Genomic DNA, 26,545 nt, shown 5'->3' with positions numbered 1-26,545 from the left:
GCTACATTAGAGTCAGTCCACTCCCTGACACTCCCCGGATCTGCAGAGGCTGCTTCATCTCAGCACCCTGCACCCAGCTTTCTCTTTCTCTCTCTCTCTCTCTCTCTCTCTCTCTCTCACACACACACACACACACACATTTTGGTTTTGACCCACTCTTCTGTTCCACTGTAGTTATCTTTTTTCTTTTTAGATCCACATAGAATTACCTTATCTTGGCAAAATTTTTATCTCTAGGAATCTCCAAACTGTATTAAGTTATATATGTTTGCTTTCTGTAAAGCTCTATTTAATTAATTTATGTATACTTTGTGAAATAGTATATTGTACATTATAAAGGGATGTCATTTGTGGTTGGCTAAATATTGATGATCATTTTGATTAAAATGGCCTTGGAAATTAAGCCCTTATCAAGAAATAAAACGCCCATTACAAATTTTCTTCTGTTGGAAAATATATGATCGGGCACACTTTATTTTCAGTTTTAATTTATTCCAAATAAATGACAGCCTGGGGAACTCTGTACTTAAATACTAGTTGGGCCACTTTTTTGGAATGAAATGCAAAGGAATAGCTGTCCCTGGAACCTAAGTGTGAATTTCTGGCAGAACAGAAAATAATAATGAGGCAATAATAAAATTAGGAAATTCAATTATTTTTAAAGATGTCTGTGTGATTTTTCCCCTTGATTAAAATACATGAAATACATAGTTGAAGAATAATCTTCTTCTGAATTTATAGTATACATATATATGTATATACGTATATACATATATCAGTCCTTAATTGATAAACCTAATCTATTGTTCTCAATGTCTTATATCCTTATATAATTCCAAGAAATATACAAATGATATTGAAACAAGGAGGAAAATTTATAGTTGTGCAATATCAAAATTTGCTTCACCACTTAAAAAAAAGGTAAAGCAGTTCCAAATATTACTTTATACCAACATTTTGCATGATTGAGACCTTGAACAACTAAATTGATGGTTTTACAAAACCCATGGGTTATTTAATATTGCTAGCACTATAATATTAAATGATTTTCTTACATTTCTGTTATTATGTGATGACATGTAACTATGTAATTAAACAGAATTCTGACAATCATACTCTGCTAACCTTTAAAATGTTACTTATTCCTTCACTTATTAGCTTGCTATTTTCAAAATAAAGTAAAAGAAAGCCCTTTATTAAATGTAAGGTTACTGAGGATTTATTATGTATTTCCAGTGTTTTCCCAACCCTATCTTATAATGTAATTTAACTTCTGTTATGTTGAATCTGGTTTGGTGGAATCACAGCATATTACGTTGAAGGTGACGTTAGAGATCAACACATTATTTTCCAGTGAAGAGATAGCCAGAGAATGTAAGTGACTTTTATTTTGGGATACAACTAGATAATGGGTTTTCTTCCAACACTCTATCACTCTTTAATAACAAGAAAAATATTGAAAATAAATATTTGGTAAATGCATGCAATTAGACACTGTCCTCACCAGCTCCCTGATTTAGCCATCAGTGGCTTCCCTTATTATGTTCTATCCTGTGATCAACCTCTATCCCTGGGATTTAGACCTGCCTAGAAGTACATTCACAAAATCCGTTTCTCAAGCAGCATTGGCTGGGTTTCCTGATTACTTTATTAGATGAATTTGTTTTACAAGTTTCTTTCCTCCTAGAGATTCAAGCCTTTAAAGAGAGTGGGGACCTCCCTAACACTAGACAATGGGTTTCTCAGTTATACACCCTGGATCCGGCACTCAGTCCTGTTAACGTGTCCTCCTGTGGGTGGGTCCAACCAAAGTCATGAACAATGTATGGGATTTTCCATCCTCTGAGCCAGAAGAAGTTTATAAAATAGCCAGGAGAAGCAACGAGAATGAAAACAGCCCTGCTTTCCTGATGCCGAACGGAATACAGTTTATTCTGAATATGAACTTTTATGCCACATTTGTAACAAGTCGGTGATATGGACTTGGTGGATTTTCTTTTCCCTTTTGTCACTATTAAAATTACAAGGGACTATATTTACTGAAAAATGTGTCTTTGAAAAGAGTGTAAACGTCTATACAGGCTTAGAGCTGACATCAAAGGAGATATTTAATAAATACATGTCACAGGGCACAGCCCCAAAGCAATTACTCTGCTATTTTTGCAATGTGCAAAGAAATCAGCTCTCTCTTTTTCCAAGCTAGAAAAATTTATCTAATTTTGGTATCCATATGATGAATTATTAAAATAAATGTGGAACAAGAACTGGATTGAATATTTAAACACTCTTGGAAACATGAATTATCCCAATATGTAGGCATTTGAGGCTATCAGGCGCTGATTCCAAGGGCCAGTCGCTGTTTACTGAGTTCTTGTCATCTTCAGACATGGAAGAAGCATCTACCACCTCTCTCAGTCTTTGTTCTTTCCTCCCTTAATTCCTTTTGACATACTTCAATTTCAAGAGTAGTTCTGAGGCGAAGGGCATGTGGCCGCCCCAGGAGACACAGAGGTGGCTAGAGACGGGAAGGCGGAGACACTGTCACACCAGCTACCTGATGCACTTCTCAGAGCTCTCTCTGAATTTCGCCTCCTCCCCTCCACTGAATAGACTGGTTTTAATCACAGAAAATTATTACACAGTAGAGTCTAATGAAATTTCCAATCATCTCTTGCTGTTTGAATGCTATACATTTTTTAATCATTTTTTTAAAAAATCCTCTTTTCCTCTTTTAACACAAACTTATACGTAAGACCAATATACATATGGATATTCTCACTCATGCCACTTCCTTCACACGTGTGAATTACAGAGGCCAATTCCAAATACAGAATACTCTTCTGAATAAACCAAACTTCCATTGTGAGGCGGTCAAAGGAGAAAATACTATTTCAAAATTCAATTTCAAGAGCATTAATTTAATCTTTGTGCCGCAGGGATCCGAAAGTAAGATTTGATCCCTCTCTTTCAGGAGCTCACCCTGTGGAGAGGTATATGTAACCTAGTCCTGTTCATTGAATGTCCTTTGAGGACCACTCGGCTTAATAAATTCCTTTCTTGTTCCAGTATCTATGAAATGTTATTTTTAGGTGCCAGCTGTTTTCAAGGTGTCTATTTTTTTTTAAACAAATCTAATTTCAGGGAGCTGAGTGAAGAGCTAGAGCTTGATACACCTTCCACCAAAAAATAAATATTAAGGCTGCTGCCTAGAAATAACCCACTTCACTCTAACCAGTCACCTCACTCTCCAAAGTATAATATAAATAAAACGTGATAAGTAATATATCTAAAATCTTCTACTCGGCACCCTCCCGTAGGCCCCCTGCTCCCCATACCTAATTGACCCTCTTTCTAAGCAATGAAAGAGGACAGCTTTCTCCATTTAAAAGGGCACGATTAGACTGGGAAAAGAAAGTGAAGGAGGACTGCTTTAAGTTTAGAATTTATAGATGACATGACTAGGAATTCAATGGTAAGGAATACTCAACTGATGTCTTCAATATGTGCACAACCTAGACTGCTTGGGGGTGAGAGTTGGTATCTCAAGTGAAACCAGCATTACATGACACAGAGGACACAGTGTGCACTCTACTCACCAGCAGAACGCGACTCCCTGCTTCGTGGGACATTGTGCCTCCGACCCCTTCAGCCGAGATGCAATATGCAGAGGGACCTAAAAGACACTACAGCCAAGAGGCATTATAGCACGGTGTTTGACATTGGAAACCAACAATCCCAGTGGAAGCTATATTTGACCATGTTTCAGTGGGTTAGTGAGTTGGGGTTGGAATGTTATTTTTAGTATATCAGAATACTATGACATCTCTTAGTTCAGATCGTCGCTATTGACCCTTGAGTAGAACCCAAGACAAGAGTAGATCACACTCGTCTTTGTGTGCTCCTCCCGGGACACCACATTTCCCTGAAGCTTGCATGATGTGATTCTTACTGCTTGTTATTATTCATGCTTTTTCCTAATCTGGAAGAGATGGTGACATATTTTAGGTTTTCTGGTGGCTTATTAGTTGACACTAATAGGAATGTTCAACTTTAACACTACTCCTGTTAAGTAAGGTATAGTTTCAGGAGAAATCATTCAATGATCAGTCTGTAAAGTTTTGCAGTAGTATGTTGTACAGCCATATGCAGTGAGCAAACTAGGATGACTCTGGACCCTGCTCTCACTTCTTTGCCTCCTTATCATGAAGTCTTCAAATGCTTATTTATTTTTTGTGTGACTAAACCTTAAAATAAATTAATATCAAATACAGCAAAATACTGCAATATGACTTGCATTTTTGTTTGTTTTGTTTTAGCAGAATTCTAAAAACAGTTCCTGAAATCTGGTGCTCAGTGGTGAGTGAGCTTTACTGACTACATCTGCTTTACTTTTTTTTGATTGTATTGACTAGACATATTTTATTTTGTGACGTTGGACAAATTTTCTTTTTATTACCTTTGCTTCTTTTTGGACTCAGACAATTTTATAATAAAAATGTCGACCTAAACATAATCAGGAAAACTGAGTGTGATCCCATGCTAATCTTTAGATTGTCTCCTATATTTCATTTTGTGTTTATTTTTTTAAAATAAATATGTACCTGATTTGCATATACCATAAACAATACGCCCATTCATAAAAATGGGCCAAGGAGCAACACAGACTAGAAAGTCAATGGGACAGTGTCCAGTGTCCAGCCATCCTAGAGCAGTGTCAAGAAGTCAGGGCAACCAGACCGCTCAGAAGCCAAGAGAGCACACCCACACTTCCTACCAGTACGTGGAGAAGGACCTGCGTGTCCACTGCCACCGTGTAAAGAGCTTGCAAGACGTGGCTGCCGAGCTCACGTGAAGCAAAAGCAAGGAAACAGAAAATCTGTGACTTTCTTAGACCTATTACAGGAAGGAGGTCCCAGAAAACACAGGCACCCCAAAACTCTGGAGTGACAGACAAATCCAGAGAGATACAGGAAGCATTCTGCTTGTGGAGAGATGGAGCCCTGGAACCCCAGGCTGCAGGAGCGCTTACCGGCAAGTCAGCTGAACTGCTGCCATTTGGTCATGAGTAGGAGTAAAACCTCTTGTGAACTCTAGAGACTTGAAGGGTCTCCCCACTTGCATGAGCTTACCCTCCAGGACACCCACCAGGTTCTCAATACAAGGCTCCAGGGCAAATCTCGCAGCTCTGGCAGGGGAAGGGGAAGCTTCGGGAAAAAGCCAAGCGGCTTCTCAGTAACAAAGGCCTACCACCAGGGAAAAGATCTTCACCCATTCACACGCCAAGTCCTAGACCCTGCAGCCCTCCTGTCCCACCTAAGAAAGAAAAAATAAAATTAAAAAAAATCATAAGTCAACGGGGTTAGGCTTTCAAGGGAATGCACTGGAATGCAAGTGAAGGGCAGGTGGAAGCTACAGCACAAGAGAACTTGCAGTCTCAGGCCCACTGACAGCCTGACTCTTGATTATGAGATTAGAGACGCTCTCCATCCACTGTGGCGACTCACCCCACGGCCACAGGGTCCCAGGACAATAGCAGAGAATTACAGAGGAAGGCACTGGAACAGAAAGCCTCTCTGAGCAGGGAGTAGGTAGGGAAGCCAGAAGAGAAAGGAAAAGAGAAAAAGAGACAGAAAAGCAACCAAGCACATAAACGAAAGCCACAAGGACACCAGAGGGACAGGAAAGTATTTAGCACCTAGAGCCGTGATGGACTTCCACTCAGTCCAGCATCCGGTCAGGTTAGGGTAAGTCTGCAAACCAAAGTCCTATCCACCTCGGTTCCCAATATGCCATACGCTAGGTCTGGCTTTCAAGGAAAAAGCTGTGAAGCATGCTCACAGGAAGACCAGCTCCGGTGTGAGGGGACAACGCCAGTACTGGACCAGAGAGGCGATGACTCACGTCGGAGTCATCAGACATGGAAATTATCCTTAACACGTTAAGGGCTCTGTGGAGGAGCTAGACAACAGCAAGAACAGATGGGTAGCGTAGGCAGAGAAAGGGATTCTAAGAAGAAATAAGAATCAACTGCTCGAAATGAAAGCACAGTGACAGAAACACACTGCCTTCGTTGGGATCATCACTAGACCTGGCACAGCGGACAAAAGGGATCAGCGATTGTGACTGGTCACTATGAACTTCTGAAAGTAAAAGGTAAGCAGGAAAAGAGAAAGATCATCCAAGAACGAGGGAATAATTTCAAAACGAGCACATAATCAGGACCCCAGAAAGAGAATATAGGAAGACAATATTTGAAATAATAGTGTCTACAGACTTGCCAAAATTAATGACAGATGCTAAACCGTAGAATCAGGAAGCTCAGAGAGCACCAAATAAAATATGTTAAGGGAAAAACCAGAGTTACATAGGGGGGAGGGGGACAATTAAAACTATGGAAGGAAGAAAACAGAAGGGAAGATATAAATTCAAAGAATAGGTGTGATGGTCGAAAACAGTCACAAACATGGTAGACATTTTCCAACTATGTCAATAATCACTTATAGTTGAATGGTCTAACTATTAACTAATTAGAAGACAGATTGTTACCGTGGATTCTTTAAAAAAGATTTAACTATAGGTTGTCCATAAGAAATTCATTTTACATACAAAGACTCACATAATTTAAAATTAAAGGGTGGCAGAAAGACATACCCTATCAATATGAGCCAAAGGACATAGTTGTGTTGTTTTCATAAAAAGGCAGAGATCCAGAACAAGGAGCTTAACAAGCATGAAAAGGAACATAGGTGTGGCAAGGTGTTGGTTATCTCATGGGACATAACAGCCCTGAAAGTGTGTGTCCTGACCAGAGTGTCCAATACCTGAGCCATTCCAAGGTGGTCCCAACATGCCTTCCACCGACATTGCAAGAACATTCCTTTTCTCCACACATCCGACAGCATTGATTATTGTTTGTGTTGACGGCTGCCATCGTAACTGGAGAGAGACGAAATCTCAGTGTACTCTGAATGGGCTGTTCCCTGACTGCTGAGGTGTTGAACATTTTTCCATATATTTGTTGGCCATTTGTACTTTTTCTTCTGAAGAATGTCTGTTGAGGTCATTTGTCTATTTATTGATTGGGTTATTTGGGGTAGGGTTGCCGTGTGTGTTAAGTTTCTTAGCTCTTTATTTATTTTGGATCTTAATCCCCTGTTGAAGAGTAGCTATCAAGGATTTTCTCCCATTCTGCAGGCTCTCTCTCTACACTCTGGTTTATTTTGCATATAAAAGCTTTTTAATTTGATGGCACCCCACTTATTGATTCCTGGTATTATTTCTTGAGATTTAGGAACCTTTGTAAGGAAGTCAGTGCCCTCCCCACTATGTTGGAGTGTTGACCCTTTTTCTTCCAGCAGTTTCAGTGTTTCTGTATTAATTCCTACATCACTGATGCACTTTTTTTGACTTTCATGCAGGTTGAGAGTTAGGGATCCAGTTTCACTCTTCTTCATATGGATATCCAGTGTTCCCAGCACCGTTTTTTTAAAAAGCTGTCTTTTCTCCAGTGTATGTTTTTGGCACCTGTCATGGGACTGTATCTATATGAATTTGTCTCTGTGTCTTCTATCCTATTCCGTTGGTTTTAATGTCTGTTTTTATGCCCACACCATGCTACTTTTGTTACTATAGATCTGAACCATACTTTGAGATCAGGTTTGTGGTGCCTCCAGCATCTCCATTATTGCTAGTATTACTTTGGCAATTCTGGGTCTTTTATTTTTCCATATAAATTTTATGAATATTTCTAGTTCTATAGAAATTCCTCAAAAGACTAGGAATGAAATGACCATTTGACCCTGCTATCCCACTCCTTTGTATAAGGTAGCAGCACACTGTAGCAGTGCATGCATCACAGTGTTTATAGCAGCAAGATTCACAAAAGCCAAGCAACGGAACCAGTGTTGGTGCCCGCCCGCAGATGAATGAATAAAGAGAATGTCATATGTGTACGCAATGGAGGTTTATCAAGCCATAAAGAAAGAGAGAGAAAAGGGATTTAAAAACTTCCTATAGTTCTTTGGTCCACTGCATATAAAACACACAGAATGTTGCTTTGAGATAGATGTTACAAACTGTTCAGAATATAAAAACTTCATTTCTGCATTTTTAACTCTGAAGGTCAATTTTATTCTGTAGAAATATTTTTCCCTACTCTTCTTTGATAGCAAATGAAACTGATGATCATGGTGCACTACATTTTATTCATTCGGAACAACAAAATACAATAAATGAAGGCAAACATTTGCATGGCCAACAAATGGAAAATCTGAAATAACTGGAAACAGTGTTCTAATTAAGGTAACGATATAACTTCATCAAACAAGAACAATAGGCAGGATCGTCCCGGATTTGGGATTGGGATTACCACCCCAAATGAGACTTTTTCTAATAGCATCTTACAACATAGTTAGTGCTTTGAACCTAGAAAAATATAATATGTAAACCAACCCTGAAGATCTATAAAATTTCCCTCAGAAGCACTGCAGTAGATTCTAGAAGTTCGTTGGATCACAGCAATAGAAAATTTAAAGGAAAGCAAATTGCTTTTAATTTTCAGATAGATCTACAAGATCCTAGAGGGTTACTAGAATAATTTCAATAAACAGAACAATGAAAATATACATTAACTGATATCAGAATCTAAATATGAAGGTCAGCACCTTCTAGATATTACATTTTAATACGACCCAAACCAATGATTATAATACGCCAGTGATATTTCATATTCATATTATAGTTTTACAATCTTCAAAGATATTTTCATATCATTATGGTGAAAAGGTTAACCTTGTTGTCACAATTTAGCATCTACACCTATACTTTGTAAGCATCTCACTGAAATTCTATGTAAGCGGTACAAAATATAGCATATTATATAAAATCTAGGAGAAGCATTGGATTAAAGTTATCTCTAATTAAAGATGTAGACTTTCCCAATTTGAAAAATTAGTATAATAATAATAATAATTATTATTATTATTATTATTTGCAGTACTGGGAATTGAACCTAGGGCCTCAGACATCCTAGGCAAGTGATCCAAAGTCCTGGAAATTTTTATTTGATACATTGTACAAAAACTGATAGCATTTAGATATTTAAAGTAAAAGCAAATCTAATAAAATTATTTTTATTGTACTTTGTCTTTTAAATTGATTTTCAGCATACTTAAATATGGATAGCACTTTAAAAATAAACTGAACTACTTAAAACATCGTATAAATTTGAATTTTTCCTAACTAAAAATTGTGATCTCATTTACTTCTCCCAATCTATAAACGTGAGTGTGAGTTGAGGGACTGTGTACTATGGACTGGAGGTGGGCTCAGTGGCAGAGCACTTGCCTGACATGCACATGGCTCATGTTTCTCTCCATCACCACAAAAAAAAAAAAAAAAAAAAAAAAAGAAAGAATGAATAAATGGAAGAATTTTGTGTTCTATTTTCTCAGGATACATAAAGGTTTGTACACAAAGTTTGAAAGTCTCTCTGATAATAATATAATCAATACACAGTTACTGTAAGTTATATTTATTAAAGATGTGCTCTTTCCCTGATAAACTGAATCCTCTTTAATGACATTTAACGCACTTACCTACCATATTATCAAATAGTGATTTCTTCAATTGGAAGGTAGCTATGCTCACCACTACACCACCAATGCCACCCTAATTTCCTTAATTGGTAATTTTAAATGTAAATATTAAAATCATGTATTCAAAGGAAGCATAGGTTTTATTTGATGTTGGATTATGTACCAATATAAATTACACATGTAAAACAGACAAAAATCTTAAGACTGCATCTCGCTTCCAAAGCAGCATCTTGCAGAAAAAAAAAAAAAAACCACAAATATAGTTTAATTCCCATCTTGGTCTTTACTCTGAGGATCTGTTTGGATCTATTTTCCTAGTAACACCCAGGAAAGTAAGCACAGATTAGAGGGAAAGCAAGGGGGGAGGGTAGAGTTCAAAGACCTGGTGCTGTAGGTGTGGCATTACAGAGATTACGGAGACTGCGAGGACAGTGCCTGGCTGGGGTGTCCCAGAAGGAAATGGGGAAGAAGCTCATCAGCCCAAGAGCTGAGGCAGTAGAGAACTTCAGCAGGCTGCAGGAGGTTCCCAACTCCCGAATAGCAAGTCCACATGGAAAGAAGAAAGGACAGAGTAAATACTGCCCATAAATATTTTGAGTGTGATATTTTTAAAAAATTAAAAAATAGGGAGACAGAGATGAGTTTCAGATATCCTGGGGGCTAGCACACTTAAGTGGTTCATCATGAAAGCCTGTCACCCCAGTAGCTATTTTCTTTTGAAGGGATTTATAGTCCTTCATGTTAAGACTGTAGAAATGTTTTACTTCTCACCTGTATTAATCAATGAGAATTTGGTTATCAGAATCTTCCAGATCATTTTAAACTTTTTGAGAAAAAGAAACAGCTTCTTTTATAAACGGTGCTAAATTGGTTCACAATGTGAACTCACTCGGGGATTTGGCCCTAGCATCTTGGATAAACGTGACGGTAGAGTGTTTTCTGGTAAACGGCCTTTCCACTGGGTTATGTTGATAAACTCATGGAAACAGTTCATGAATCCACATATGAAGTTCTAAAGCAATGATAATAAAAACGAGGGTAAATGTCCAAACTGTGAAGCCCACATTTCCCTTTGTACTTTATTCCCCGATGACTTTCCCTCCTTTCCTGTTTCCTCTCCATACTCTCCCGACTCCAGGCTCAAATTTCTACCCTACAACCCTATCGCACCACTTCCAACCATGTTCTCTCTTCATGTATTCAAGTTTTCACACAAAATTATTTTTAGAGAACTTAATGCGTAGGTTCCTGGCCATTTTGAGAGAATTTGCATATTAAAAATAATTCTCAAAGGTAGCAAAAGGAAAAAAAATCGATATTAAAAGTATTTACATTATTTATTCTTGGACCCTCTATCACACTTGCTCATTAGGCTAGGCCCAGGATGGTGGCAAGAATTCTACATAGATTCAGAGATAAGTTCATTTTCTATTAGAAAAGAAAATGGTAACCCTGTCACATTATCTTTCTCTGACTTCATTCATTGTGCTGCCAGGTATTCTTCTGGACTATGGATGATAGAGAAGATTCTAGAAGAGAGGAGAGAGAGAGAACTAATCTGGTTTCACTTTCTAGAGGGTTAGGAAGAGATGTCTTGGAACGTCATTGCAGTCAACATTTAGTAACAATCACAGCTTCCTGGTTCCTTTCCTTCTTTAATACCCTGAATTGCCCTTTCATGCGCTTTGTCCCCACCTCCAGCTCTTACAGGTGAACCCTTAATTAAGGTAAGCTATCTCAACTTAATGACCACAATGCCTGCTTAATGATAGGCAAATAATCGAATATGTTTGCTGCGTTAAAAAAAAACAAACACTTCATCCAATGCAAACAGGGTCACAAATGACTTCAGTGGTTGGCTGCCATCTTGAAAGCACACAGAAAAGCCAGCATGGGAGTTAGGCTAAAGCCGGACAAGTGCATCCACTGCTGTGGGAGGGGATCTGAACCAGCTTAGGGCCATGTCTAAATCTAGACACAACATTAGAGCCCTGGTAAGTAAAGCTCACTCATGTCTGGTCTCCCCTGTTCCTCTGTGGCTTGATCCAGCAAGCTTCCCTTATGCAGGAGCTAACATGACTCAGGGGTCCTGAAGCACTCCTGTTCAGGATGTTCTCTAGGTCACGCAGTGTTTTCTCTACCAATGAAAGAAGTTTAGTCAGCTGGAATCAAGACAGTCATGGGGTGGTAGGAAGAAATTATAAAGACCATGTATCTAATAGTCTCCATTAGTTAGCTGATATCAAGAGAAAAGCTTAGACTCTAGGTTTTGGCCTTCGAGAGAAGGTAGGATAGTTGACATAGATGTCCTCCCTTGTGTCTTCCATGGGTTGAGTGGTGGAGATGGGGCTTCTGTAGTTGTTGGCTGCCTACAAAATAAACAGCAATGGCATCAATCATTCAGTGTGTTTCATCAGCTAGTAAAGATATTCAACATAAATCTCTCAATTGAACCATAATGTAGGCCAAAATTCCACTACAAGTAATTTCTAAAACACTCCCTCCATGGTATAGAACTTCTGTTAGAAATCACTTTCTTGATTTATAGGATTCTGAATAAGATGCAGCATAAACATAATCCAGATCTTTAATGCTGTATTGTGCTATGAATTTCCTTTTTAGATGCAAAAGTAGGTTGGTATTTCCCTATAGTGGGCATCCATCAATGTCTACTGAATGATGCCTTAATTAGTAACTATTCTTAGAGTACACAGTGTCCTAGCTTTAACAATAATCAACTGAACACAATGAAAGAACGATGCAACAAACTTTCTCCTTCAAGCTGATGGTACCTAACCATTAATATTCTCTACTTTAATCAAGTGATGTGCACATGTGACAACATGAATGTGCACATGAGACAAAATATACAGGTGTGAGAAAGAGCAAAATTGAGAGAGAGGAAAGAGAAGCAAGAGAGATCTTCTGGTGAGTGGTTTCAAAAGTTAGAATGATTTTGGTGTTTGCAAGAAGAAAGCAGAAGGAAAATCCAGGTGCCTTGTTCCTTACATCACCTGTGAGGGATAGCAAAATGATCAAATAGCTCTATCCTCTTCATCCTTCACAGTCCCTCTTACTATCAAAGTTTTAAATTGTCCTCGATATAATAAATACCATTATTCTAAAGCCTGGAAGAACTGGATACCTAACATAGTCCTAAAGCATCCTCCTTTCTTCAAAATTCATAACAATAAATATTCCTTTGGATTGACTTTAGCAGGCAAATAGCTAGGAACAAGAGAAAGAAGCCACTAAGTGGACATGGCCGGGCAGCGTCCACTGTGTGCCAAGCAACAGATGGAGGAGCCGAGCCGCTGGAGCCTGCATTTGGTGCCAAGAAGCCAGCTGTGAGTCAGTCAGAAAAACACATCTGACTTGCAAAGAGTAACTGCTTAACAACGGAAAATCTTAAGTTGACAGATTATTAAGAAGTCTGAAGCACCCGTATTGGGTGCTGAAGTACTTGACTTTTTAGCAGTGTTGAATTCAAGTGCAAATAATTAAAGCAAAAAGAAATCAATGTGATTTTGGACAGCACTTGAGAAAATGTTTGCCTTTGTCAACTCAGGCAAGCTGTAATAGAACAGCACAGACTAAGTGTCTTAAACAACAAGCATTTATTTCTGGCAGTTCTGGAGCTGTGAAATCCAAGACCAAATGTGTGGCGAGGGCTGCCTACTAGATCTGTGGGTGGCCACCTTCTCCTTGTGTCCAGGCTTTTTGTGCAGAAAGCAGAGAGGAGGAAGCAACCTCGGGCCTCTCTTCTTACAAGGGCACTGATTCCACCCATGAATAACCTCCCCAAGGCCCTTCCTTATCAGACCCTCCTGCTGTGTGTGAAATCCTAACACAAGCATTGGATTGCGAATTTTAATAAACAGAATAATATGTGCACAAGAGAGCAATATCTGACATACGCTGGAGGCAATGAACATGAAATTAAGCATCACTGCTATCTACAAACTCCAAAGTTTCTATTACTTTAACCAAACAATATGCACAGTAGCAAAGTAGAGCGAGATGGAAATGTTAATAGTTCATCAGACTCCTGCAACCCACAAGAAAGTTCTTTAGGTTTATAATGTAATTTGAGCATTCATTAATTCATAATTAATTAAAGGTAATAATAGTAACAAATATCATGTATTATGTCCTTTTATATGCACGCTTTGCTTCTGAGCCTTGAATGTAGGTTAGATTGATTTAATCACCACAATATCTTTATGACATCAAAATAATGTTATGCTCTTTACTGGTTGGAATAGGGTCCCCCTAAAACTCACATCCTTCTGCAAACATCATTATGTGGCCTTCTTTGGAAATAAGATCCTTGCAGATAAAATTAGTGACGTGAGCATCAGGATGCACTGGGGTAGGAGGCTGCTCCTTACTCCAAGATGACTGGTTTCTTTATAAGAGGAGAGGCACAGACACACACAGGGGAGATCCCAGGTGAAGACAGGCAGAATCGGACGTGTATGCAAGCCATGGACAGCCAGTGATTGCAGGCAACCACCGGGAGATGCTGGGAGAAAAGCTTGGAGCCATCTCACCCCAGGAAGGAACCCGTCTTCTCACACATCTTTCTGGACTTCAACCCTCCAGAGTCATGAGGGAATAAGTGTGTGCTGTTTCAAACTATCCAGTTTGTGTCCTTTGTAATAGTAACCCTAGAAAACTCGTGCGGATTTCGGTAATGCACAGGGTTGATTCTTACTGTGTCAGTGTAATTGCTCCTTTTTTTCATATTGATATAAAAAAAACTTGGTGTCAAAAGGTATTAATAGAGTAGTACAGAGAGTAAACTGCTTCCTCAAATAAGCTGATACTTGAATTATCAATATTTGAATTATCAACTGCATTGCCAGGTTATTAAAAATAAAACAAAAATAAGATCCATAACTGCAAAATAGACGGACTTTACAAGATATTTATAAAGCATGAAAGAGGGGGGAAATGACAATTCCAGGTGAACTCACCTTACTCTTTGTATCCCAGGACTCTTTAAATGGGGTGGACTTCTGTCTCCTCCTCCTTCTAAAACACACAGTCAACAGGAAACATCAAGATGCTGCAGTCCAGCATGGTGCCCCTCGGCGTGTCCCCAGCCCACGTGCCCTACAGAACATGTGCTCCTGACCAGCCACAGGTGCTCCACGTATTTGTCCAGCATTCTAGTGACTGACACTCACTTTGCACACCTCTCCCACACTCCCTGGAGGGTGCACACAGCTCCGCAGCTGTCCAGCAGTGTCCATGGTAATTACTCTCCTTGAGAACCCACGTTAGAAGGGCTTCCAGCCTTCTCCATGGAATCTTGGACTTAGAGATTTTCATGATTAAAACATGTTTGAAAGCCAACAGTGAAACTTCTTAGGTGACTGCACTCACAGAGCTCAGTGTTATAAAATCTTCCAGGTGTTATTCTATATAACCTGTATGGATGATTTTCTTCAGATCTCATCAAAATTCTAAACTTAACAGGTTAGGAAACTGAGGTGCAGAGAGGAAGGATCACGTGGCTCGTTATGTTACAGGTAGCATCGGCCCTCAGCCCCCCCACCCAGCTCTGAGGCTTCCCTTCTCTCAGAGTCACTTTGATGTGGCCGGCAACCATCTGCAACCACAGTACTCCACAAACTCTCCACAGTTCCAATGATGCTTATGAAACCTAACTTTGGAGAGATCTTAAAAGAGCAAACACAAGAGAAGGAAAGAAGAGGGTACTGTAGTTGAACAAAGGAGAAATAACATATCCAAGTGTGAAGACAATTATTCTGGGGAAAGTCAACCTCTTTTCCATCTCCCTAAAGCAAAGATTCCTGTTGAACAACGGAAGAGGTGGATTCCATGCAAAAATATAGAGGTTTGTTTTGTTCTGTGTTTTGTAAGATGCGATCTCAATTCCTTATTAAAAATCTTGAAAACGTGATAGTCACTCTTCAAGGAAAGGTTATTCAGTAGTGGATATTGATTCTAATGATCTCTTCTAGTAATTTGGAAATTCTACTATGTTAACAGTCTTCATCTTATTCTATAGGCATTAATTTACTTATTATTATCCTTATTTATGTTGATTATTCTTTCATTTACTTATTCTCTGTGTAAATTTACTACATGCAAAATTCATTTCTAAGTGTTTTGTATAAATTACATAATTTATTCCTCAAAGGCATCTATCATAAGGCTACTATTATTACCTTTTGTTTACAGATGAGGAAGCCACGGCACAGGTCTATGACCTTTGATCTTTAATTAAACCATGAGGTGGCACAAGTCTATCTCATAACATACAGCTAACTTTCCCAGACGGATTGCTGTGTCTGTGTGTTGAAATAAGCCCGGAGCATGCAACATGATGAATGAAAGAGAAGGTTGGGCTTGGAATCAGACTCCATGTAACTTGTGCTCTGCTATCTAGTGGCTGAGTGTTTTGCATCTCAAAAGATCAGTCCTCTGTCTGTAAAATAAAGATAGTAAACATCACCATTTGATCTAAGTTGGCCAGCTGTTCCCATTTGCCGGGGACTAAGGCATCTCCTTGGGATGAAATGCTGAAACCAGGAAGGTGCCGGGAAAACCAGATGCCACCTTCATCCTAAGCACGAGGACTGACAGCAATCTGCAGAGAAGTGTCTGACGTTTCCCTAAGGATTCAAGCTCTTCCCAGGACACAGGTGTCCGTGCCCAGAACACAAGCTGGCTCTCCTGGTGCTCACCCGCACTGCGCACCCGCAGCATGCTCCATTCTTACTGTTGCTGTTCTGACCCCTACCAACCCAGGACAGAGGATCCGTTTCCAGTGCCCCTGGAGCAGGTGACGGGGCGTCCCCTCTGAAGTCAGACTTGCACATCTGAGGCTGAGGGATTATCTCAAATGGTTGGACGATAGGGTTCAGGGGTCATTGGTGAAACCCTTGGGTCATTTTCCAAAACATTTTGAATTAAAGTAACAGCTACAAAGGGAGACCAGACAAGGCAGGAAGAACCCTGCCCTTTCCTTTGTGGAGTTCACCCTTGATTAGACACTCACGTCCACTAATCTTCCCATCGCCTGGACCCAAGAGGGATAGTAGACTCCACAGTTCAGTTTAACTACTCATGTGAAAGCAAAGTGTTTTCATGAAGCAAAGCCTGTCCTGTCCAACATCTGTGACCCTCCAGAGGTCTGTCCACCCCGCGTTCTCTCAGTCACGCTGCCTATTCCCCCAGACTCCCTCTACCGGGTCTGCATTTCCATCAGCCAACGTGAGGCAGTAAAGAAACCCTCTAGGACACTACCCGGGGCCCCTGCCTCCATTTGCTAATTTCTGGTCAGGGAAAGACTCGAGGGCAGCCACGATGCAGAGAAAGGTGAAAGGACTGGCCCTGTTCCCCTTTCATTAGGCAGATGATCACTGACCCTCCAGGGCTTGGGAAGATGAGCTGCCGAATGCTATCCAACACTAGAACATAAACAAACACAGTCCTGCCATTATGAATGCCCCAGTAGGGAAGACAAGCCCGAATACACAATATCCCCCAAAAACATAAAATACTTGGGAATCAACCTAACAAAAGAGGTGAAAGATTTATACAATGAAAATTACAAAACCCTAAAGAAAGACATAGAAGAAGACCTTAGAAGATGGAAAAATATACCCTGCTCATGGATAGGCAGATCCAACATCATCAAAATGGCGATATTACCAAAAGTTCTCTATAAGTTCAATGCAATGCCAATCAAAATCCCAGCTGCATTTCTTGTAGAAATAGATAAAAGAATCATGAAATTCATATGGAATAATAAAAGACCCAGAATAGCAAAAACAATACTAAGCAGGAAGTGTGAATCAGGCGGTATAGCGATACCAGACTTCAAACTATACTACAGAGCAATAGTAACGAAAACAGCATGGTACTGGTACCAAAACAGGCGGGTGGACCAATGGTACAGAATAGAGGACACAGTAACCAATCCACAAAACTACAACTATCTTAAATTTGATAAAGGGGCTAAAAGCATGCAATGGAGGAAGGATAGCATCTTCAACAAATGGTGCTGGGAAAACTGGAAATCCATTTGCATCAAAATGAATCTGAATCCCTATCTCTCGCCTTGCACAAAAGTTAACTCAAAATGGATCAAGGAGCTTGATATTAAATCAGAGACACGGCATCTGATAGAAGAAAAAGTTGGTTATGATCTACATACTGTGGGAGCAGGCTCCAAATTCCTCAATAGGACACCCATAGTGCAAGAGTTAACAACTAGAATCAACAAATGGGACTTACTCAAACTAAAAAGTTTTTTCTCAGCAAAAGAAACAATAAGAGAGATAAACAGGGAGCCTACATCCTGGGAACAAATCTTCACTCCACACACTTCAGATAGAGCCCTAATAACCAGAATATATAAAGAACTCAAAAAATTAGACAATAAGACAACAAGTAACCCAATCAATAAATGGGCAAAGGACCTGAACAGACACTTCTCAGAAGAGGACATACAATCAATCAATAAGTACATGAAAAAATGCTCACCATCGCTAGCAGTCAGAGAAATGCAAATCAAAACCACCCTAAGATACCATCTCACTCCAGTAAGATTGGCAGCCATTATGAAGTCAAATAACAACAAGTGCTGGAGAGGATTCGGGGAAAAGGGCACTCTTGTTCATTGCTGGTGGGACTGCAAATTGGTGCAGCCAATGTGGAAAGCAGTATGGAGATTTCTTGGAAAGCTGGGAATGGAACCACCATTTGACCCAGCTATTCCCCTTCTCGGTCTATTCCCTAAAGACCTAATAAGAGCATGCTACAGGGACACTGCTACATCGATGTTCATAGCAGCACAATTCACGATAGCAAGATTGTGGAATCAGCCTAGATGCCCTTCAATAGATGAATGGATTAAAAAAATGTGGCATTTATACACAATGGAGTATTACTCTGCATTTAAAAATGACAAAATCATAGAATTTGGAGGGAAATGGATGGCATTAGAGCAGATTATGCTAAGTGAAGCTAGTCAATCTTTAAAAAACAAATACCAAATGACTCCTCTGATATAAGGGGAGGAAACAAGGACAGGGTAGGGACGAAGAGCTTGAGACGAAGATTTTCATTAACAGGGTTGAGAGGTGGGAGGGAAAGGAAACGAGAAGGGGAATCGCATGGAAATGGAAGGCGATCCTCAGGGTTATACAAAATGACATATAAGAGGAAAGGAGGGGTAAGACAAGATAATTCAAATGGAAGAAGTGATTTACAGTAGAAGGGGTAGAGAGAGAAAAGGGGAGGGGAGGGGAGGGGAGGGGGGATAGTAGAGAATAATACAGACAGCAGAATACATCAGACACTAGAAAGGCAATATGTCAATCAATGGAAGGGTAACTGATGTGATACAGCAATCTGTATACGGGATAAAATTGGGAGTTCATAACTCATTTGAATCAAACTGTGAAATATGATGTATGAGGAACTATGTAATGTTTTGAACGACCAACAATAAAAAAAATAAATAAATAAATAATTAAAAAAAACTAATCCACCAAAAAAAAAAAAAAAAATACAAAGCAGGATGCGAGGAGTAGCAGATAGGAGTGCAAGATGATTCTGGATGGTGACATCATGTCTATCCCAGGGACAGAGAAACAGGACAGCCCTCGCAGAGGGGACTGGTGTCTTTCCTGTTACAATGCACAAGATTAAGGGCAAATACAGGGAAACTGCATTTGGGGAGCATAGCAAATGAAAGAGAGTGGGTGTGCGCAAAGAATAAATGTCAAAGTTTTAATAAAAATTTGTGAATTTTAGAGAAAGTAAATAAGGTAGAAACTATGAACAAAAATTAAGTTGCAGTCAGAGAGCCGAGCACCTTCAGTGACAGGGCTGATGAGGTTAAAACTACTCTGGGTGCAGTGGGGGGGTAACAGTGTTAATCAGGAGAATGACAAAAGAGGAACTAGGAATGGTTTAGAGAGAGGATAGTCTGAGAACAGGAGGGCAGGTTGGAGAGGGCAGGGGCGTGGCAGAAGAGGCAAAGGTCAAGGACATGCAGAGGTGATGCAGAAACCTCCTGGCAATCCTGTTAAAGAGCTGCACATTACTTGGGAGTGGAGCAGAGATGGAAATGTGCACAGCCAACAAGCACATCTGTGCCATCACAGACCTATAAGAGAGATGTGCAAAGTCATGGTCCCTTTCCCCCTCAACAAGCCTATCCCCACAGACTCCTGTAGAATCTGTAGAACACACACTCCAACCACTGTTGTTGGCCCACAGTATAATTCCAACCCAGTGTGATTCTAGAAGGACCAACCAATGCTAGGCAAATGGGTCGGCAGACATGGAGAGTCTGGAGAAGAAAGGGCCGGCTAAGAAAATCCCCTGCGCCACACCATGAGTAGCAGGAAGGTGCTGCTGATTAAGATGGCTGCCCTCTCTCCGGGGTGAGCCTCCCGCTCTTCTTCCTCAGTAATTCTTAACAGTAGCATCTAGACCACTGTTCAGAAAGTATGCCACCACTTTAAGTTTACTGCTAGCTTATTAGATTGGGAGCTTCCCTACATCTCCTTCACCACTTTGCACAATAGATATCTGATGAGTGCTTAAGTTAAGGCATTATCCTCTCTTACACACACACACACACACACACACACACACACACACACACACACCCCTTCACTGGCAGCTATTTCCTTGGAGGAGGGGGCGAGAGATGGGGAACAGGCAGGCAGGCTGCCGGCTCCACCCATCCCTCAGGGAATGACTCTCTCTGGCTTTGGCTTCTGATATTAACGCCTCCTCCCTTGAGTAAGAGCCGTATTCAAAGAAATACATGTGGATGCTGAGACAGTTTGACAAATTGTTGGGTTATTAATAGAGAACCGGTAACATCGCAGCGACTCAGGGCAAACCAGATTGGGGTACTTGTTCTACTCACCTGTTACAAGAAATGACGATGATGATGATGATGATGATTACAGCAAACAACAGAACTACCCCTCCAGCCACAAAGAGGGGATGTTGGTGATCAGCTTTACCTAAGAGAAAAAACAAAATTACAGTAGAAATTAGGGATCCAACTAATGCCACAAAAGCAAGGTTGGCATATGAAGAAAGGGCATATCAATCAGGATGGAATTTTAAGAACAGAGAAGACAGTAAAAATAGGTTCCTTGGTAAGCTGGATTCGACAGCATAAGAAATAGAATCTGTAGAACACACACTTCAAAAAGCTCCCAATCCCATGCACAAAATCTTTTGTAGAAGAAAATAGCTACTGAAATAGCCTACTTAGGGAGGCCAATTTTTATGTTTGACGTGTTCGTTACGCTGAACACACAACAGTATGTAACTTTAATGTTAACCCGAAGAATTTCGTTTAAAAAATATTTTCAGCTACATTTGAGTTGATGATAAAAGTCAGGAGAAGCATGTTACTCCAACTCAGAGTTTCCCAGAAATGGACTGAAGTGGCGCAGGAGTCTGGAGCCTGGTCCTGCGCCTGTCATGGTGAAGCTGAGGGCCTCCAGCAGAGGAGTCCTTTACCTTCCCTGTGTGGGCCTCTCTCTTTATTCCAGTGGTGGCGATGACTCGGTTCTGATGACACCATGGAGCTGTGGAAGGACTCTAATGAGCTGCCGTTCCAAAGAATGCAGAACTAATCCTACAGCAACGTCACCTCTGCAGCGTGAGCCCACGCAGACCAAATACCATTTCAGCCTTCTGCCCGGTCCTCCTGGCCCAGCACACCCCACCCATCGCCACCCACAGAACACCTGTGGGGCACCTCCCCCGAGGAGAAGCCCATCTGTCCCCGTGGCTGGTGGGAATGGGACTGACGTGCACCTGACCTGTTCTCTTCACTGTGTCTTTCTTTGGGACAGCAGATTTGCCCATCTTGCCACACAGGAAGGGCGTGGGCTATAGCACAGTACAGCTTCCCTCCCTCTTGAGACCGAAAGTAGAAGATTTGTGACTGACTGCAGGGGTCTGGACCCAGCGCAAGTGGAAAATCATGCTTCTCCACCAACTCTCGCCCATCCTGTCCTCAGACCACCTCTTCCCTCCTACGCCGCCACCATGTCCCTAAAGGTTTTTCCATGACAAGAACTCACTGTCTAGACCCCCTCAGTCTTCTAGGAGCTTTACTACAATGACAGATGATAAACTTTTTTATGCTTTAAGTTTGTTCACCCTAGATTCTACATGGAAAAAAGATCAACCATGCAGTATTTTTCTCTCTGTGCCTGGCTCACTTCACTTGACATATATCCTCCAGGTTAATCAGTGTTGCTGCAAGGGACAGGATTTCCTTCTTTTATAAGCAGAATATTATTCATTGTGTCTGTAAACCACGTGTTCTTCATCCACTTGTCTCTGGATGGGCACAGAGGCTGTACCCACTTGCTGACCATCATGAATTATGCTGCATGAACATGGGGTGCAGATGTCTCTTAAGACACTGACGATGTTCCTTTAGGGCTTCACCCAACAAGAGCTTGCTCTGGTGATATGGTCGTTCTATTTTTAATTTCTTGAGGCCCCTCCATACCATGTTCCATAATGGTATTGCACTTTAAATTCCCCACAAGGTAGATGGCTTCCTTTTCTTCCACACTCTCACCAGCATTGATGATCTCTAGTCTTGTTGATGGCAGCTCTCCTCACAGGCTGAGGTGGTATCTATCTCACTGTGGCTTTGATTTGCTTTTCCCTGATGAGTAGTGATCTTGACCATTTTTTCATGTATCTAATTGCCAGTGTTATGTCTTCTTTTTTTTCAAGTCTAGTGCTCTTTTTTTTTTTTTCATTTGGATCATTTGTGTTTTTTGACAATGAAATCCTGAGACTTGTGACAACATGTATGGACCTAGAGGACATTATGCTAAGTGACATAAGCCAGACATAGAAAGACGCCACATGATCTCACCTGTAGTGTCGTCTAGAATTGTCAAAACAATAATGGAGAGGAAAACAGTGCTTTCCAGGAGCTGAGGGTACAGAGATGGTGGAAATGTTAGAGGATACAGACATTCAGTGGTAAGATGAGCAAGTTGAGGGAACCCAGTGTGCAGCATGAGTGGTAAGGGACATGCTAATTATGGTAATCATTACACAGTATTGACATGTATCAAACCATTATATTATACACCTTTACTATATTTAATCTTTGACAATTTTTAAGAACTTTAAAGCAGTTGTTTTCTTTAGGCTTTTTGGTATTTCCAAATTTTTCTAAAAGGTCTCTTGCTTTTTTAATCAGGAAAAATCAGGACAAAATTTTAAAGGTCTGCATGCGTAAAACAGAACATTCTACCAAACTTTAGTGACTGTTTTTAATAGAGCAGGATGTAGAACTCCTTAGAAGTAGACAGAATGCTTAAGAGTGCAGACAACATTTTTAATTAAGCTTTAAGTCATACGAATTCAGAAGTAGAATCCACTTGAACGTGTGCCCATTTGTATCACAACTGGTCAGTTATAAATCCAAATTTCAAATGTTTCAATTTGAAATGTTTCCTATTTTTAACTGTTTCTAGCAAGGTGTGACCACTGGAGTCAGATCATTTATTTATTCAGTATTTACATGGATGCTATTTCAAGGCCTATGTGTAACTGGTATTACCTATAGAGAATGGAATTTATATTATTTTGAAAAGTCCTATATGACTTAAAAAGTGGCATGGAACTCGTATTTTCTCTTAAGAAATAAATGTAAAAGCATGGAGGAGAGGTGCAGATCGGCCTCTCAGAGGGGGCACATGGACCATCCATCCGAGACAGGGTCGCCTCCCACCCCTGCCTGCCCTGTCTGGCCGGATGTAGCATGAATGGGCAGCTTGCTGGTCCTCATGTGGAAGAAGAAAAAGCAAATGGGAAGGGCTGCTTTGGGGAGTTAACAGTTCAGAGCGCTCACTTTCTGTTAATAGAGCTTCGGCTGAATGATGTTGGCCCTCAAGCCCTCCTCTGAAGAAAGGAGAATCGTTGTCTGTTTCCAGTGGCCACATTTTTGCTGACTTCTTTGCTTACATCCCAACGCTCGTTGATTCATAGGGGGACAAAAATATCTTGAACCATAAAGCCATGATTTCTCCTCCCATCACAAAAGATAAATACAGTTAAAACAATTTAAAGCAAGTCAGTGAAATTTATAAATGAATAATTTACTCCAGGCCTGTGACCCTCCGGGCTAAGTTTCTGCTGGTGACAAGTATTTATGGCTGAGTTATAAACCTTAGAAATGGTTCATGACAGAAATGCTGCCGGGCCCTTCCTGCAGAGCCAGGCGGGCAGAGCCGCCCCAATGCCTGCAGTTCCTCCTTTATTGGAGACGGGTGGGTTAGGGAGTGAAGACACCCAGTAACTAATAACCTAAATAACTGGACCAGAAAACAAGCCAGAAGAACTCATGCATTCCAAGCCTCTAACCAGGCCTGATAAGTCCTGGAAAATATCAGTTACAACTACTCTTTTCTTGCCTCATTAAGAAGAGAAAGAAATGTTAGCTCTCATTCTCTGTCCAGATGGAATGCACCCAGCGGTGCGGGCGCAGGGTGGAGAGGTGTGAGCTGACAGAGTGTGCAGGAGAAGGTCATTCCCAGTCTAACTCTCTGGATGATGCAGGAAACTACCCAAACTTCATCTCCATTAGACTTCGGTTGGCTGGAAACACAGACACGAAGGAGGGAAGCTGTGGGGCCTTGTCCTGTCTTTTAATTCTTTCCTTGGAAGATCTCATTGAAGGACATTCAGTCTCTTTATCTTTGCAGTTGTGAGATGATGATGAAATAAAACCCAAGGGTCACTAGGGGACTGAACTAAAACACACAGACATCCTTTAAATATTTTAAACAGCACATAACATAAACTATTAATAGTGTACATTATATATACACTTACATTTTATATGCACACATTCCCAATTAGAGTTAAATAAATAATTTCGTTTGTTTTGTGTTGAGATGTTGTGTTGAACTAGTCATGTAATGGAGGATGCTTGTTCCTGCAGTCAGATTCAGGTCTTGGGGAAGGAAAGAGGTAGTGTCCATCAACGAACATAAAACAATCTTAGACTGGAAATAACGAAAGCCCAAAGTTTGTTGCATCAAAAATGAAATATGCATCAGATGGATATGGGCCTGGTGATATCCCAAGTTTTCAAAGGTCACTTGTCTTTGTGTAAATCAGTTTTATGCTCTTTGTATTTCAGAAACTCTCCCCTGTTTTATAGCAAGAAGGTTGTAGGGAATAAATGATTTTCAGAAACCATGACATCAGCCTCCCATCTTTCTTCTGAGTAAATAACAAATATTCTTTCCCAAAAGAAAAATGTTGTCAGATTTTAACTGGGGAACATAAGAAACAGAGACTCTAAATGATTATCCGATAATTACTGAACAACCCAAAGGGAGCAGGTTTCTAACCTAAAGTGCAATTTCTGTTAACAGTTTGCCTCTCTTGCTGTAAAACAGTTTCCCAACCAGCTCAAGCACTTTGGAACTCTGCCAGCCGAGAAGCACACAGTCTAGAAGGGCCCACGCTGTACCAGGCAGCAGGACTGCATTAGTGATCTTGGCTCCATCCGTGTCACCGCGCTGTGCTCCATGAGATGGGTGCTCCATGGTGACTGGCCTATGGCAAGGGTGCTCAAGTCAGCACGTGGACAAAAGCAGGGTAAACATCTTTGATTTTGTATATTTATTGAGAAAAATTTCATGACTGAGTCTATTATATGAGATGCCTCACCTTCTTGCCCACATCTTAGTCTTACGCTTTCTGCACACTCGCCTCGTTTGCTTGTAAACACACTTTTGAAATGTACCACGAGTCAGAATGTCAAGAACTGGGCATGTCTGGCCCACTTCATTAGTGAGTCAGCACCCGAAAAAGACTTCCTATAGCGGCCCAGAGTACGTTCCCCAGAAGAGCCTGTTCACAAGCCTGGTCCTTGGCTGGCACGTGGGAACACGGCCTCATTGTGCCTTTCTACCACTGCTGGACTGATGGAGCTCATTGTGCTTAGATGTCTCCACGTCAGTCTGGTGTATGCTAAGCACGTGCTTTTCTTCTGGGGTATCAGTCAATCCTTCCCATTTGGCCCGGTGCATCTTTCTCCTTCACTGACTTTGGATCCTTTTGCTGAAATCCACCAGTGCTGAGCCCTGTGAGTCCTCCTAGCAAATTCCAGGCCCACAAGGGAGGGTCTCAAGGACCCAGACCCAACTGAGAAGTCATATTTTCATTGTTTCTTGATCCCAATGACCCTTCTTAAAGCAACGCTCTCATTACATTACTGTAAGAACACATACGTTATGCATCTATGTTACTGATAATATAGTTTTTATATATAAACATACATGTATACACATGATACATATGCCTTGTTTATAGGAGCAATATGAAGTAATTTCATACTGGATAACATATTTCTTTACCTTACTAAACAGGGGATTTCTTTCTTTATCAATTTTCTGAGTTTACTGTTAAGTTATTTTAACAGGAAGCCAGATTCCCAAGGGCAAATAATCCTGATCAGGACTGAGGGAGGTTTTGAGCCAAAGGTGAGAGTTCCCACAAGAGGTATTCTCCTTGGTGGACCAAGCACAGGTCAGGTTGCGTCTACTTCCTTTTCTCTTTTTATATATTTGTCTAATTTCTAATTCCTGATTTTTGCCAAGGCACGTTCAGATAATTGCACATTAGAACACTAGAAATAAAAGTGCACAGGAATAGACCGGACAGGTCTCCCACTCAGGTCAAGACTCAGTGCAAAGTGTTGATGATCATGTGGAGCCGCGTACATCACTCTCATCTGCAGACTTGGAGACAAGGCCTGGGAATCTGTTTTTCAGGAAGCACTCCAGAACATTCCACAGCAGTGACCACAGAACTGGCTTTGGGAAACACTGCTGCAGTCTACAGCACCTTCCAGAGGGGCTCTGGCAGCTGACCCCTGTCCC

General features: G+C 40.7%; 1 protein-coding gene across 1 annotated transcript in view; it reads right to left on the bottom strand.

Moving 5' to 3' along the window:
- Positions 1-11,705: 11,705 nt before the first annotated feature.
- Cd226 (CD226 molecule) overlaps positions 11,706-26,545 on the bottom strand; it is a 60,397-nt gene continuing 45,557 nt past the window's right edge. The window contains exons 4-6 of the mRNA XM_026388696.2: positions 20,524-20,623; positions 14,576-14,633; positions 11,706-11,965 (exon numbers count right to left, since the gene is read on the bottom strand). Of these exons, the coding sequence (XP_026244481.2) occupies positions 11,852-11,965; positions 14,576-14,633; positions 20,524-20,623 (272 nt within the window). The 3' untranslated portion in view covers positions 11,706-11,851. The remainder of the gene's footprint in view (positions 11,966-14,575; positions 14,634-20,523; positions 20,624-26,545) is intronic.

The sequence above is a fragment of the Urocitellus parryii genome, chromosome 13 (genome assembly GCF_045843805.1).
Source record: "Urocitellus parryii isolate mUroPar1 chromosome 13, mUroPar1.hap1, whole genome shotgun sequence".
Taxonomy (NCBI): Eukaryota; Metazoa; Chordata; class Mammalia; order Rodentia; family Sciuridae; genus Urocitellus; species Urocitellus parryii.
The sequence above is the reverse complement of the archived record's forward strand: the minus strand, read 5'-3'. Positions and strand labels throughout refer to the sequence as shown.